Source organism: Callospermophilus lateralis, chromosome 6, assembly GCF_048772815.1.
Source record: "Callospermophilus lateralis isolate mCalLat2 chromosome 6, mCalLat2.hap1, whole genome shotgun sequence".
Classification (NCBI taxonomy): Eukaryota; Metazoa; Chordata; class Mammalia; order Rodentia; family Sciuridae; genus Callospermophilus; species Callospermophilus lateralis.
The window spans coordinates 145347528-145365288 of NC_135310.1; the positions used below are offsets into that span (position 1 = coordinate 145347528).

The 17761-nt window shown below is 36.8% G+C and overlaps 1 protein-coding gene across 1 annotated transcript in view; it reads right to left on the reverse strand.

The window, feature by feature from the left end:
• Positions 1–17761, reverse strand: part of Bloc1s5 (biogenesis of lysosomal organelles complex 1 subunit 5) — a 35145-nt gene that overhangs the window by 4742 nt on the left and 12642 nt on the right. Inside the window, exons 3-4 of the mRNA XM_076857891.1 lie at positions 13372–13501; positions 4804–4862 (exon numbers count right to left, since the gene is read on the reverse strand). Coding sequence (XP_076714006.1) covers positions 4804–4862; positions 13372–13501 — 189 coding nt within the window. The remainder of the gene's footprint in view (positions 1–4803; positions 4863–13371; positions 13502–17761) is intronic.

Here is a 17761-nt window from a genome sequence, read left to right on the forward strand (position 1 = left end):
AGAACGGTGGTTCTGAGGAGTGTGGGCAGAGGGAAGTGGGAGTTAATGATTAGTGGATACAGAATCTCATTAGTTTTGCAAGATCAAAGAGTTTTACCGAGAGATGGTGGTGATATTACTGCAGCACAACAATGGGAATATAATTAAAGTCACTGCAATGTAAATTTAACAATATGGTTAGGGGGAAAAATGGTTAAGAAGGTGAATTTTATGCTGTACATATTTTACCACAATTAAAAAAAAAACTGAAATCAAGTTTCAGATGAAAACAATTGCATTCTTAAATGGATATATTTGCTTTCTTTTGGGGATAAACTTAGAAAATTCTAAGTTTAAAAGAAAATGAAGAGGAAGTTTATTAGTGAGCAACAACATGCAGCAGAAGTCATAAGCGGCAATGGTGTTATATCTTTCCACTGAGTAAATTGTACAAATTAAGTCACAACAGAGAAAGAAATAGTAATAATATACTGAGATAGTAATATAGTAATAATAGTAAATAAATAGTAAAATAGTAAATCAATAGTAAATAGTAATAATATACCTATCTATATCTATTTATATCCCATAAAAGATAAATTTAAATAGAAACCAATCCTGAAGCTAAACTATATCTAGAACCAGTTCAATAAATAAAGTCCGGAATACAAAATAAAGATAGTTTTGCTCACATTAGTTAGAATCGGTGAGTCTCAACTGGGGTGGGGGGAGTGCTTCTTTCTCCAGAGGTTTTTGGTCATTGTAACAGAGGTCAGGGGAGGAGCTACTGGCAGCCAAACCATGGTGCACTGGCAGCAATCCTCAGCAACAGAACAAAGACCTTTCTATCTGGTCCAAAATGTCAACAACATCAAAGGTGAAAAATGCTGGTGTAAGAAACAATTCTGAATAATCCAACTAAAGTTTAAAAGGTATTCTGGAGTCAGCAATATATGTGCTGTTAATTTTACACATACTTTACCCAGGCACAGAAAAAACTACTTTGGTAAGAAATATCAGTACAGGTGCCAAAAATTATTTTAAAGAGAAGAGCATGAAATATTATTCAGTATTCTCCAAATCTTTTCAAGAATATGGCTTTATAGGATCTCATCTCCCTCATGAAAAGAAATTATGAAGAAGCATAACCAAATATAATAAATATCTGTGGACAAGATCGAAACAGTTACATTTATTTCACTGTCTCTGGTGTGGCTGGACAGTGCTTCAAGAGTGGATGCTGCGCATGAACCTAAATTTAAATTATTGTTGATATAAATCACTTTCTGTCTCCTAATGGCCTATTTTTCAGAGCTAGTGAACTTTATAAACCAATTGCATTTTCAATTCACTACTTAGTGCTAGCACCCAAAATGTAACCTTTGTATTAGTGGCAGTTCTCAAGACATGTTAAATAAGTAGGGAATGTGCATTTATTGTTCTTTTGAATATACTTTTAGATATCAATTGTGGGAAATGTGATTTGGCTGAATGACGCTTATCAATTTACTTCTGGCAGAATTCCACAAATTGTCTTGGCAAAAAAGAAGTAATGATTAATGGCAATAGTCTATTTTATTCCATCACTATTCCCATCTTTCTTTGCTTTTGAGAGCCTTTCAAATATACAAAATGTGGCCAACAGGATAAGCAAAAGCAACAATTAACATTAGCCCATAAAATGCAAATAGAAGTCATTTTTGTTTTCTACATATTTATCTCTCTCTCTTTCTCTCTCTCTCTCTCTCTCACACACACACACACACACGACATACACGCACACACAGAGACACAGAGGTGGACTGTACATATAGTCAAACACCCTGCCATGTGAAAGTTTCAGAAAAAGCTAGATATGGCAGTTAAAAAAAATCCTAAAGATCCATACTTCAAATTGTTCTAGTAAGTAGATAAACATTAAAAAAAAAAATGAAAATTTAAGACACAAGGTTCATTGTCCCACTAAGACTATAAAGAATTTTCACTTTTTGCTGGGCTGTGAAAATGCATCCCTTTAATACCTTTAAGCTGATTAATTTTACTAAACCATCTTGAGAGAAGAAAATCAGGGTGGTTCCTCACTAACAGAGGTTTCACATACTCTACAGTAATTCTCAGTGAAACTCAGCTGCAGTACATTCAAAAACATTAACTTTTAGTATTTTACAAAAATTAGTATAACAACATTCCAGACATAAAGACAGTTAAGAAATATACTGGTCTAATTCCTTGAGCCACCCCCCCACCCCCCACCTTTTTTGGTCCTCCTTCTCCTTCTTCTTCTGCCCCCTTTCCCTTCTCTACACTGAGGACTGAACTCAGGGACACTTGACCACTGAGCTACATCCCCAGTCCTTTCTATTTTATTTTATTTTGAGACAGGGCTCACTATGTTGTTCAGACTGATCTGGGCCCAAGTGATCCTCCTGCCTCAGCCTCCTGTGTGCTTGAAGCTTAGGGACTCGTCCAAGGGCATACAGTCAGCTAATAAAAGAACCAATCATTACAAACAGAAGAAGCCAGATATTTTTTATGCAGTCTGGTCATTTTTCTCCTATATAGAGAAGGTTAATATGTTAAATATGAATATAATTCAAAGTGATAAGAGGAAATATTCCAATTATGGTTTAAGGATAGAATAAAAAGAATTTCTGTTTATCAGAATTGTAACTGCTTTGACATGTCTGAAAGACCAACTCAGGTGTGAGTGCAAACTAACCCTAATCTGCTTAAGTCACATTGCAATGTGTCAGAGAGGTAGATGAGGCACAGAATGCTTTTCCATTTTGAAACCAAAGAGAACTACATGTTAAAATGTATAGCCAGTATTCTACCAGACAGTTATTCTGCTTCTTAATAACAGAAATGCTCCTAGTGCCTCCAGTAACAGATGGCTTAATATAGCATGTCAGCTGGCTCCTCTGATACCTCCAGAAATAACCACCTGATGCTCACACACCAGCTCCATGAGACCACTGCTTTCCTGCATCTTTTGCCCTTGCATAGGTTACATTCCTTCCCTGCACTATCTTTCTTATCATCCAGCAACTGAATTCTTATTGACTGATCAAGGTCAGGATTGAATGTCACCATCTTCCTAATAAATTATTCCTTTTGCCAAATTGCACAAATTTTTCTTCAACTTGATCACAGTTCTTACTATCCTACATTGTGTTAGCTTTAGGGGTTTGGAGCCCCCCAACTTTTAACTCCTTGAGTGTAGCGACTGTCTTAAACTTAACAAATTAAAAAGCTTTCATACACAGTGGTACCTAGCAAGAAGAGGATTAAAAAATCATCTGCTCTCCAGCCTGGCATGACCCACTCAAGCCCCCACGCCTGCCTTCGAAATTTTCGGAGCATCATGCTGGCACTACACCCCAAAACGGACAGTCCCAACTATGGCTCTGTGACTTGCTATTTCATCCATGTGCTCAGCAGTGGCCGTGCTCCCTGACCCTGCCTGCTGGGACCCTACTACCCTTGGGCAGCCTTCCCATCAGTTGAGTCCTTTCAGTAAGACTTAAATCATCCAAATGTTGAATTTTCAAACTTTACATCTGGAATTGAGTACAGAGTGTAGAAATTAAAGCCCTGGAAAGATTCATTCCATTATATACTTATGTAGTAACAGATCTGAACTTTGTACTGTGGATTAACTACAACATTTCCAAAGAGATAGAGATAGTAACATTTACTGATTTACTGATATGCACACATGCAAAAAGGAATTGTTTTCAGAGTGACTTAGTATTTTCACATCTCTTAGTGTAACTGTAAGGCATATCTTTACTTAAAGTGATGAATAAGTTACAAAAGCACTTTATGAAAAGTCCAAGTGAAAACACCAAATTATCATAGAAACTTAAATTCATATACTGTTTTCCACATCTGAATTTAGTTAAGATATAATTCAAATAAGCAAAGCACCGTCCACCAAGTGATTCACATACTCCTATGACTATTCATTAAATAACCCATCTGCAGGCATGAATGCTTCCTTTTCTAGAAGAAATATACATAATATAGTCTATGCTTAAAGCTCAAAGGAAAGATTTATATTTCTAATCTGGTGGGTATTTTTTTGCTACATGTAAAAGTTCTATTTTCTCTCTTCTTTGTGAGACAAATACCACTTTCAGGGAAAAGGTGAAAATGTTGAAAAGATAAAAAAGAGATCTGCAATTTGAATTATAAAAATATTGATCTGTGACCATGTGACCACATCTCCTCAACCCATATTCAATAAATTAACCTAAGACCTTTAACTCACTGTATAAATCAAAATAATTCAGAGATTTTTCTGATCAAAAGCAATTGCTAATGATATGATGATAATAAACACCCAGAGAGCTGGGTGTTGCAGTGCATGCTGTAAGCCCAGTGACTCAGGAGCTGAGGAAGGAGGATCACAGGAAGAAGCTAGTCTCAGCAATTTAGAGAGGCCTGAAGCAATTTAGCGGGACCCAGTCTCAAAATAAAAAATAAAGAGTTCTTTAGCTGGGCATGGTGGCACATGCCTCTAATCCCAGCAGCTTGGGAGGCTGAGACAGGAGGTTCGCAAGTTCAAAGCCAGCCTCAGCAAAAGCAAGGAGCTAAACAACTCGGTGAGACCCAGTCTCTGAATAAAATATAAAAAACAGGGCTGGGAATGTTAACTCAGAGGTTGAGTGCACTGACTTCAATCCCCAATAAACCCCCCTCACCCCAAAACAAAAGCTGGGGATATAGCTCAGTGGTAGGGTGGATTCAATCAACAGTACCAAAAAAATTTAAAAATGAAAAGAAACATCCAGGAATCACATGCTCATTATCTACTTTTACCTTTCTTCGTTCCTGTTCCCTCTGCTGGAGTCTACAGACGGAGTCATTAGCTGCTTGCACTGAAATAAAACAGACAGTTGGTTTACAATTGTTAGCCTTTAGTCAGGAAAGACTGACTTGGATTCTGTTAATTTCAAGAAACCACAAAAAAAAAAAAAAAAAAAAAAAAAACAAACAAACAATCATTTTGATGGCTGGGGGGTGGCTAAAAGGGAAAAACAAGTTTTGCCAATATATTTGGGATATTGTAATTAGAATGACCACCATGGTTGAGCGTTGAGATATGCAAGCCAAACGGCACATGAGTACTGACTTCAATGACAAGTGTCAAGAACAACCTCAGAATTCTCTGATGGCTGCATTCTGAGGAATTATGGCTTTCCCTCATCTCTCCAATTCGCTGACTCCCACCCTTCCTCACCCACACCACCATTTTTTTGCAGGCAGTGCTTCACCTCTAGATAGTTTCAACAACTTTCTACCATTCTTCTCACCCCTCCTCTTTTGTCTTCTAATGCATCCTGGCGGCCAGTACAAGTTTAACTCTCCAGATCATTTCTATTAAGTCATTTCCATTTCTTAAGAACCCAAACTGCTGGTACAGAATGAGTATCCCTAATCTGAAAATCCAAAATCCAAAGGCTCCAAAATTCAAAACATTTTGAGCACTACCTGGGTGTAGTGGTGCACACCTGTAATCTCAGAGCTAGGGAGGCTGAGGCCCTAAGCAATTTAGTGAGATCCTGCCTCAAAGTTAAAATGAATAAATAAAAGGGCTGGGGATGAGGCTCAGTGGTTAAGTGACTTTGGGTTCAATCCTTGGTACCAAAACAAAACAAAACCCTTCTGAGTTCTGACAACACAAGTGGGATATTCTACACCGACTTTACGCAGTGGGTCTCAGGCAAAACGCAAGCACACTAAAAATACTGCATAAAATTACCTTTGGGCTATACGTAATAAGATGTATATGAATTAGGCAAATTTCCTGTTTAGACTTGGGTCCTATTCCCAAGAGATCATATGTGCAAATATTCTGAGATCAATAAAAGAAAAAAAGCCAAAATTCAAAACAATTCTATTACCAAGCATTTCAGATAAGGGATACTCATGTAGTCATTACTGAAGTTATTTGAATATTTACTATGTGCCAAGACCTGCACTAAGAAATTCACATGCTTGCCAGGAGTAGTGGTGCACACCTGTAATCCCAGCGCCTCAAGAGGCTGAGTCAGGAGGCAGTTGAAAGCTAGCCTCAGCTGAAGTGACATGCTAAGCAACTCAGTGAGACCCTGTCTTTAAATGAAATACAAAATAGGGCTGGATATATGGCTCAGTGGTCGAGTACCCCTAAGTTCAATCCTTGGTATTCAAAAATGAAATTCACATGCTTTAATCCCCTTACTCCTATTTTTCTCTTAGAAAACAGACCATCCATTTTATGAATGACACATCTGAGGAACAAAGAGGTGATCCTGTCACTCAAGAAGATCATACAACTAATAAGAACAGGAAACAGCATTTCAAATCAAATCTTTCTGACTCTCAAAAGATTTGGCTCCATACTTTACTGCCTCTTAATATTTCATCAATGAAACCAGTTTCAATTCTTCAGTCATTCAAATTTTTTCATTTACCAGATCTATTATTTCTGTTTACAGGTGTTCTCACTTCACTCAAATAAAGATGTTTGGTATGCAGGCTAAGGAAGCCTTGGTCAGCCCAGCCCAGGCTTGAGCCCTTGGTTGTGTGGCTGATCCTGGACATGTTTTCTCAGTCATTCATTCATCAAATATTTATTGAGCATTCACCATGTACCAACACTGTTCCTGCTGCTGCTCCTACTACCTTCACACCTTACTTCCTCACTTATTAAACGAGCATAACAACCAATAATAGGACTTCAGGACTGACATGACAATTATACCAGATATGCATAATATAACTACTATTACTACAACAAACCACTTACAATGGTTCTTTACACACAAAGCAAGCAGTCAAGAAACTAATACAATATAGGAGAGTATGAACTATGATCAAGTTGCAGAGAAATTTGTATAATTTGGCAGAGGAATAATTTTTTAGGAAGATGGTGACATTCAAGGCTGACCTTGATTGGTAAATAAGAATTCAGTTGCTAGAAGATAAGAAAGATAGTGCAGGGAAGGAATGTAATCTATGCAAGGGCAAAAGATGCAGGAAAGTAGTGGTGGCATGGAGCTGTGTGAGCATCAGGTGGCTTTTTTTGGAGGTGGCAGAGGAGCTGAAATGCTCTATTAAGCAGCCTGTTACTGGAGGCACAAGGAGCATTTCTGTTATTGAGAAGCAGAATAACTATCTTATAGAATACTGGCTATACATTTTAACATGTGCATGTAAAATGAGCATAACAATTAATAATAGGACTTCAGGACTAACATGATTGTTACATGAGATAACAGCAGACATTATGCTTATAATAATTCAAATACTACTAATAAAATCACCCAAAATAGCTCTTTGCACACAGCCATTAGTCCCGAAATGTTATTGTTACTATTATTCTATTTACTGCACTACCCTTATTGAAAGTGCTTTCTTTATTCCTTTCCTCTTTTTAAAATGTTTTGATTGTTTCAAAAGCTGAGTTCAAGGTCATTGCCTTCACAAAGCTTTCCTAGATTAGTTATTCTTATAAAGATTTTCCCTGATTTGAAATTCTTTCATCAGATACACGTGTATGTGTATTCTACCACTTTATCTTGCATTTGCTTAAACTGGAGGTTGATCTAATTGTTTTACAATTATGCCTTCCTACCCCACCCCAGGCTGGGCCCAACTAGGTCACAAGTTCCATAACAGGGCAGGGACTATGATTCCTCTTTGAGAAAAATGTTAGGTTTCTCCCTCTGGGAATATGGTAAAAGAGGAGGAATTTGTTTTCAAAAAGCTATGTTTTTATCAGCAACCATTAATTTTAGTTATTATTAAAGATAATATTTAAGGAATAAAAATTAGGTTCCCAATCATTGTTTTTTCCCTAAAAGAAAAGATGAAAACAAAACAAAATAGGAGTTGATTAGATCTGCCTCCTTTCTGCAGCATTTATTAAGATGACATCATCTTTCCCAGGCAGTGGTTCTATCATTTCCTGTTTTTTTTCCCCCCTTCCTGGCTCTGTGAACATAACTTAAAAATCCAATTTGCTGTCTTTAGTTGGTTGCCATTTTCAGATCATTCTGAGCTTACTCTAAGAGTTACAGGACTGTGCCACTTATTTTGTCATTTGTTACATCCTTTAGTTATGACACATCTGACAAAGGCACACTTTTTTCTCAACAGAATTTTCTTTATGTCTGGATAGAACATCCATTTTAAGAAATTTCAGCCCCTGTAAAGTAACACATTTTAACTCATTAGCTACCCAACAGATAAAGTTTCTTTTCTGAATTCTGAAATCTGCTTTTGTAAAATCTAAAAAAATCATCTTCCTACACCAAACATTCTCTTCCTTCATAATTACTGATTCCAAGAGGAAAAGGTCTATTTCTAGGAATTTTCCTATCACTTTCACATCTCTTACTGGCTCTACCTAATTCAGTACAAAGAAACTTCCCTTCTGTCTCACTGTTTTAGGAGGCTATGTTGACTTAAAGAATAGAAGGTCAGGAATTTAGCAGATGCCTTTCTCTTAACCAAGATTTTTCAAGGAAGTTAGCACCTTGATAGAGTTATTGTGCCAAACATGCAGCTAGCATTGTCCCGATTTTCCCAACATAAAGGAGAAATTCTATCATGATAATAATTTTGGTTTGGTGTTAGAAGCAGATGTTGGCTCACTCATTCATTTTAATGAAAAATAGTTACTGAGCAGCTACAAAGTGCCAGACACAGTCATAGGTCAGACTATAGTGAACAAAAAGTCCCCAAGCTCAAGGAACTTGAATTGCAGTATGGAAAACAGGCAACATGTAGGTAAACATTCAGCATGTCAGCTGGTGAAGGATGATATGGATAAACAAAGCATGGCAGAGAAGCCAGTGAATGCCAAGTGGAAGAGGTGGCCAAGAAAGGCCTCACACTAGCATCTGGGCAGAGACCTACAGCACATGAGGGTGCTCGGGCATCGGAGAGAAGAGTGTTCCAAGGGAGCAGTAAGTGCAAAGATGCTGAGGAGGGAGGGAGTATGCTCAGTGCATCAGAGGAGAGTGAAAGAGGCCAGTGGCTGGCATGAAGGGAGGGAAAAGGAAATGGTAAGAAATAAAAGTCAGAATGTGGGACATTATGTAGAAACTTCCAGGTCATCGTGAAGATTTCGACTTTTAATCTATGCAAGATGAGGAGATTCTGAGGTCAGTTATGACAAGAATTTAGTTATATAAAAGGATCGTTCAGGCTTCTCTGTGGGGGATGGACTATAGGGAGGAAAAAGAAGAAGTAAAGAGATCAGGTATGAAGTACTAGAATAATCTACGTAAGGGATGAGAGTGGCTTAAACCAGAATGGTAGTAGTTGGTGAAGTAGCAAGGATGATCAGATTCTAATTAGTCTCAAAGTTGAACAAAAATAATTTGAAGTTTGGTTCTAGACATGTTATAGTGAGATGCTTATCAGACCAGGCAGTTGTATATGGAATTCAGAGGAGTGGCCTAGGCTAAAAACAAAAATATGGCATTATTGATTGGCATGCAGTTGACATTTAAAGCTACGATTCTATATGAGATCACTAACAAATTTAAGTATTGATAGGACAGCAGTTGGGGTAACCCAATGTTAAAGTCAAAGCTCTAAGTGGGAACTACAAAGCTAAGGAGGAGCCTGGGTTAGAAGGGAATCTGAGAGACAGAGTGATGTCCCAGAGGAAAGGAGGACTTTTATTGGCTGTACAGAAGGTGACGGCCTGGAGCTGAACTTGGGCTCTGGAGTCAGCAGAATTTACTTTGCACTATAGTTCTTCCCATAGAACCAGGAGTATTAAAACACTACAAATTTCAGTTTCCTCCACTATAAAGTGGGGAGGATAATAAATATTTATTTTACTGGGCTTTTTAGTTAAATAAAAAAGGAGGTGAAAATTCTAATAGTAAAATAGTATAAAAAAAGTTGAAAAAAGGTCAAAAATTCATCGCTTAGTAAATACGAAAAAATTATGACTGTGTACTACAAACACTGAAAAGTGGTGGCCAAGAATAGGAACACAGATTTTAGTAAAGAATCAAGAATACAAATCCCATCTATCCAACTCATCTCCCAAAAGTCAAAATAGGAAAGGGAAAACAAGTTGCCAAAGCCCTTAGAATTCGAATGTACTTTCATTTGTCAAGAAAATAGATGAGGGAGGGGAGAAAGGAACATGATATGTGAGAACATCCATTCTGAAAGAAAACCTAATGAAATTCTTGATAGGTCCTTTGCCATACAAATCAACAAAATGAGTTTAATGAAAGAAATCAAACGTGATGATAAAATACAGAATGAAATAAAAAGTGAGACTACAGAGCTAGGTAAATAAATTGAGAACTATAATACCATTACAGATATAATAAATAGAAAGGGAAACTTAGGAGTAAGAGGGTGGGAGAGAGAAGTGAGAGGACAGGGACCCAGCCCCACCACCCTCCCACTGGGGAGGCGTGCATTCATCCTGCCAACAATGGAAACAATAAAAATAAACAGCAGCAAGAACACTGCACCTTCTAAATGCTTTTTATAATTATTCTCCTTAGAATGATTTTTTAGTAACTACTATCTTTTATAGTAAAAACACTTGTTTTAAGGTATTGCCTTCTGTTTTCTTTAAATTTTTGTTGTCAAATGTAAATGAAATTAAAAATTAATACTTCAATTTTAAAATTATACAATCCCATTCTTGCCAAATGTCTTTTCTTCTTTCTTCCTTTCAATCCTTCCCTATCTACTCATCCAATGATCGCTCCTCCATCTATCCTTCTATTGGATTAAACAAGCGGATGTCTGGAATGATCTTCACCAAAGTTGAAAAGCACTTGTTATTTTTAGGTAATTATTTAGTGTGATTTATTGTTTTCCTTTTTTTTTTTTCTCTTCATTCTTTCTTTTAAAAAGTTCTCAGTTAGGGGTGTAATAACACAGGGGTAGATAATGTGCTTTCTTAGCTGCAGGTGTAACTCAGGGGTAAATCATGTGCTTACATATGTGAGGCCCTGGGTTTAACTCAGGAGTGGGGGGGAAGGGAGGGAGGGAGGAAGAGAGAAAGGGAGAAAGAATTTATTTTTTCTTCATTTCTTATCACTTAAAAAGATCCTTTAAAAAATAAGAAAAATCACTGTACTTAAAAAGAAGGAGAAGGGGAGAGAATATTCTCCAACTTTGGCCATGTAAGGTTATCTGAGGAACAACCTAGAAGCTTTTTGTCCTCCTTACTCTCTAAAATCAAGGACCCTTGACATTGAGGCAAGATCTTCTGACCTCAAACTTGGTGAAATTTATAAGCCTATTGAATAACCAATAAGTGGAACCCAGACACCACTGGTGTATTCAGAATGAGAATATATAAAGGCAATATTTTGATGACCTTCAGGGTTGCTTTCTTGTATCCTGGAAGGCTCATTTACTTTTTGTGGTTTTTAAGAAAACATGGATGAGTTTTGGCCTAAAATCTCTGCTCACCCAATCCCAGAACACTCTGCAAAGTGAGTAGTAATGCAGCCAAAAGCAGAAATGATGCCAAGCTGAGGATTCTGGCCCAACTCTCCACTGGGAGACTCCTAGAGGTCCCTGGCTTCCTGTTCCACAGTCTGCTCTGTGTACAATGTCAGACTAGTGGAGTATGGTCCACATCTGCAGGGTTCTAGGAGGACAATGGACTGAATCCCCTGTATGTTCTCAAACATGTATAGGAAGATACAGACATGGCAGCTTTATTAATAAGCACAAAACTAAACTCATCACTAGTCTTGTACTCTTTAGAAAACATTCAATATATAAGCTTGCTTACATGATTTTGCAAAACTCCTTGATCAATCAGTACTGAAAATAAATAAGCTAACATATAATTTAGAATGTCAAGTTTTTAAAAATACAACTTGCTAGGAATGACAGCCAGGTCGAGACTAATTGTTAAAACTACATCAACTTTAAAGGCAGATAATTATCTCCATTGTAACTATTGACAGTCAGCTTAATAGGCACAAGGACATTCTTATGTTGGAGCCCATCTGAAGAAGCTTTTCCTGCTGTTAGCAGAAAAACAGCTCCAAAAGCCATTGCCTGGTTTCTAATGCCAACAAGACCAAAGTATTTCATAGATGTTAGAACCCCATTAACTTCACATTTTGTGTTTTAATTCATCCATTCAAGAAACTATATTTTCAGTCTAGTATCCAAACTGTCAGTTAATATTTTTCTATTTCACTGGGAAGACTTTACTTTCAAAAGGCTGTCCTTACTCAGAGTTTCAGACCAAGAAGGCAACCAGTCAAAATAGCTGTTCATTGTTTTCTACTGAGTTTCACCCAATTTACTTTTATATAATCAAAGTGTGAAAAAGAAGAGTTATAGGCACATATCAAATGCATACATAAACATTCTGATTAATAGCAATTGCAGTTTTCCTTTTAGCATAATACTGGAACGTTTGTTGGGGTCTGGGTTCTGTGCAAACATACAGACTTCTTGCTGTTCCACTCAAGCCAAATATGATCTCAGGAATTTACCCTTCCAACCCTCTTTTAGTATTAGAGTACATCAGCCTGGACTTAGTTCCACACAAAGCCATTTATCTCCATTATGAACCAAGGTCTCTGCTGATCTCCTTCACGGCCATTCTATTATAGGTCAGTTTTGTCCCCACCACTATCAAGGATACTTTTCCATTTTGTACTGTACTTCAGTAACCCATCATTATTTCCAGTATATCATACCTCAAATGTTCTCAATATAAATCTGAGAAGCCTTAAGTTTCTGATATACTGCTAATTTTAAAATCAGCTACTCATAAAGCTTCTCTATGTTATGATTTGATATTAAAAATACTGATAAATAATCTTTTGATCAACTATCACTCTACATTAGAATATGTCACTTAATAAAGAAAAGTGATAAAATACAAACATTTATGAAAGGATTATTTTTTTGGGGGGGAAAAAAACGGAACTAAAACCTCTGATAGTCTGTTTGGAAAAAAATTTCCACTTCATATTCTAATTCCACGTCAAACATTTTCTTACAGGTAACTTTTAAAATTTTTATTTTATTTTTAGATGGACACAATATCTTTATTTTATTTATTTTTATGTAGTGCTGAGGATTGAACCTATGCCTCATGCGTGTGAGGCAAGTGCACTACCACTGAGCCACAACACCAGGCCAGTAACTTTCTTTTTAAAAGGTAAAATTGTTTTGATTTTCTTGCACGCTAGAAGGACTGCCTTGCACACATCTTGCTTTGGAGATGCATGCTCCTAATATCAAGGCAACTTGCATTAGTCACTAGACAGCCACTTTCATGTGTCCTGATTAGAAGTTTCTTCTTTTCCTTTCCCACCATAATACTTCAGAAAATAAATTTGGCATAGCATTAATTTGAAATCAAAATCAAAAACTTACATCTTTGGAGAACTTCTTTCAAGTTGTCCTGCATCGTTTCTCTGCATTTGGGAAGAGTATGTTCATTTGTTTCATGGATCATATTCTTCAAATTTTCAAGAACTCGCATTTCTCGAAGACCACGTTTTTCCTATTAAAAGGAAGTAAATGACTAGTACTTATTGTGTCTGAAGTCTTAATAATTATTTTCTGAGCTTTCCACCCAGGTTCTGGTTGTTATGTTATTACTTACTACTGAAATTTACAGCCTTCTAATTATTTGGCAATAAATGAGGTCATAACCTGGAGGCATTTTTTTAATTATGAAAAGCTCCAAAAATTGCTTTTTTTTTTTATAGCAATGTTTGAAAATGGACAAGAGAAATACTAAAAGAACAAGAGACTTAAGAGTACCACATATTTCACTAGGAAGAAATTAGACACTTTTGATCCGACTTTAAATTTCATTGTGCATTATATTTTTTTACAATTTTTTTTTACTCTCAATAATAAAAATGGGTGGTAAAAGTAATGATACGTAGATAACTCCCCTGATAGAATAGAACAAGCAGCAACAGACTGAGACTGCTGTCCTCAGAAAAGCCTGCTTGCAAGGCTGTCCTTGGCTGAGGACTGGAATTCTGACCAGTAATCAGTGTCCTTCACTGGTGTAACTTTCCATAAATTATAAAACAGCTCACTGTGCCTAAACTGTTTGCACAAAGACTACGGTTAACACTGACACCTTCCTTCTGGTGCATGGAATTCTGGTATTCGCTAGGCTGAGGATGCCTGTTTGACTAGTCCAAGTAGAAACCCTGGACACACAGGTACAATAGAATGTACTCTGTGCGTGTCGTCACAGCCTGTTGCTAGGGGAGTCAGGCATATCCGTGGAATTGGGAGGAAGTCTTGGAAGTTTCTGCCTGGTTTCCTCCAGACTTCTCTCAGCACCTCTTCCCTTTCCTGGCTTTGCTCTGGATGCTTTTGCTATAGTGAAGTACAGCCACAAACACAACTGTAGCTGTGAGCTCTTGTAATGAATCACAGCCTGGGGAGAGTCTTGGGGATCCTGCTATACCCATCCCCCAGAAAGTAGAGCTTAACTACCTTCCCCACCCAACTTGAGGGTGGGCTAGACTTAGTGACCGTGCTTTGAAAGAACAGACAAGGGAAAGGGGAAACCCTTCACTTTATAGGGAGGAGAAACCTAGCCAATGTGACCTCAACTGGGCCATGAAGGTTCATGCAATTAGTGGAATCATGTCCATAGCATGTAGCCCTGATGTGATGCTATGGGGAGGGGACTTCAACTCTGTGGTTTTCTTCCCTCAAATTCATAACCCCAAAAGCCTAATCATGAGAGAAAATCAGACAAACCCAGATTGGGAGGCATTCTATAGGGTACCTTGCTAGTATAAGACTATCAAGATCAAGAAAAACAGAAAGACTGATAAACTGTCTCAGCCAAAGAAGTCTTGGGAGACATGATAATTAAATGCAAGGTGGTACCCTGGATCAGAGCCCAGAACAGAAAGAAGGCAGTAATGGAAAAACTCATGAAATCCAAATACAGTCTGGTGTTTCATTAATAGCAATGGGCCAATGTTGATTTCTTAGTTTCTTCAAATGTGGCATGGTAATATAAGACATCAGTAATGGGCAAAATTGGGTGAGAAGTATATGGGAACTCTATACTATCTCTGCAAATCCAAAATTAATACAAAACAAAAAGCTCATTAAAAAAGGGTGATAAATTTGATTATAATAGTAAGTTCTACTACTGGGATTTTTATTTGAATCATGCTTATGAAATAGCTGTGGCCAGTTTTTCACTTTTTGTAATTTTCCCATAATGAAAAATTAAAAACTTATAAAAGTTGAGAAAGGATAATATAATGGACCCTCGTGTACTTGTCAACAAGCTTCAACAATTCTCTACTCATGACTAATTTTGTTCCCTTTATAATACTTCACTGATTCCCCTAGAACATTTTGAAGAAAATCCTAGGTAGCGTATCATTTCACTGTAAGTATTTCAACATATCTTTGTAAGATAAAGATTCCTCTTAGGAAAAGAAATAAAGGCACATATTTCCCCCCTCCCCCGAAAGACATACACACATACTGTACACAAGGTCAACAATCCTTTAATATCATTAAATATCAAAGTAGTGCTCATATTCCCTCAAATGTTCTATAAATGTTCTTTCTTATCCCTCCATTTGTTTGGACCAAAATCTAAATTAAGATTCATATATTGCAACTGGTTAACATTTCTTAAGTGCTTTTTAATCTACAGATTTCTCCTCTATCATATTTTTTCCTTGCGGTTTGTTGAAATAAAGTGAGTCATTTGTTCTGCACAATTTCCCATAGTCTGTTTTTTAATGAATGAATCCCTATGGTGTAATTTAACATACTCTGCTGTCTCTTCCCTTTCCTGTAAATTAGTAGTTAGAACTAAAGGTCCAAGCAGATTGAGGATTTTGTTTTGTTTTGTTGTTTGTATGAATTTTTCAGAGGTGGGTTATGCACTCTCAACAGGATGTTGGCATTCCGTCCTCATTTATCAGCAGGGATTCTTCTATGAAAGAGAAACTGCCCTTCCTCCACTATTTGGTTACTCTGAGGAATGTTCACATGTGAAGGAAAACAAAACAACAACAACAACAAAACCACCCTTGATTTTCTCTCCCTTTATTTACCAATTTAAAAAATAATGAGTTACTTCCTTAGTATTCTCTAGGGATGATTAGAAAGAGTTTTTGTTTATATACATCCTAGAGCTTATAGATTTAAGCCTACTTGGGATTTTCCACCCTATTTCAGTGTTGCTCTTCAGTGATACTCAAAACTGTCCGAGCTTTGTCTAGTGGAAGTCTCTTCAAATTGGCTGTGGGAGGCTTTTTAGAGAATTCCACTATTCTTTGTCATTCTCTTTGCCTTCTGGTATAACCTGATGCTTCAGACTCATCCTATACATCTGCTCCAGAATCAGCAGTTCTCTAACCACTACACCAGCACCAAGAGACGGAATTCAGAAACTGAGCACAAGGGCTGCTGGCTGCTACCGGTTGGCCATTATTTCTAACCTTTCAGTAGACAAGGCTGGGAGCTATGTGAAAGAAGAAAGAAAGGAAGAAAAGAAAAGAAATACCATGAGGTGATATTGACAAACAAATTCAGACTATAGAATTTTTTTCTGCCCTGTACTACGGATTGAATCCAGTGACTCTACCATGGAGTTACACTCCCAGCCCTTTTTATTTCATTATTTTCTGAGACAGGATTTCCCTAAGTGGCAAAGGCTGTCCTTGAACTTGTGATGGACCCTTTTGTCTTAGCCTCCCAAGTAGCTGGGATTACAAAGTGTGCCACAGCATTCCCCAGGACTACAGAATTTCAAATTACATTCCTCTGTTTTAACTGTTTCTTTCCAGGTTTTCAAAACCCCAACCCAATTACTCATTTACCTTATCATAAATTAGATCAAATAAAAACACTAAATATTAGCATTAACAAAATGATTACTAAAAACAATTTAATATTTTTAAAAAACTTATGTGTTTTGAAAGTATATTACATTAGAAATGTATATTTAAGCCAGGCAATCCCCAGTACCAAAGAAAGAAAGAAAGAAATATATCATCCAATCACTGTGTTTTAACATTATTAGGAATAATTTCTTTCTAAAACACGATTTGTTTCTCTACATTTAATTTGATGTTTTGAGATTGTTCCTTAAAGTTTAATTTTGATTTAAATTATGTAAAATACTTACACGGCTCCAAAACTACATCTGTGAAACAAACAAAAAAAGTCAAAGAAGCCTAGCTTTCATCTTTATGCTTTGTACCTTGTGTCCTCTATCACTTTCTCTTCAGGTAACTATTTTTAAAAATGTACCCAACCACTGTTTTAGTGTAAGGATATATACATCCATACACATGTGTATGCATGTAAGTTGAAAACAATGTAAATCAAAATGCACTTAATTCATCTAATCTACCAACATTCTAGCTTAACACATACACTGGTGAGTACTGTTTATTTCCTTTCATGATTGTGTAGCTGAGTGGGAGCTGTGGTTTGAAGTACTGGCCACATGGTGAGAGGACTGGACCTCATGTCACAAGCCTGGGAACAGATCCAATTCAAAATATTTGAAAGATGGTTTCTACTGGCTGTGTATCACTTTTGTTCCATCATAAAGGTGAAAAAATCTAAATTGAACTACTTAAAGTTGGAGACTGTATTTTTAAGTCAGCATTTTTGTTTTCATGGTTATGTATATACCAATTCTTTATGCAATAACCTTGTATATAATACCTCCACTTTTTCAGCTATAGTTTTTTTTGTTCTCTACATAAAGAATATATTAGGTGACCATCTTTTCTTTCTCTAGTCT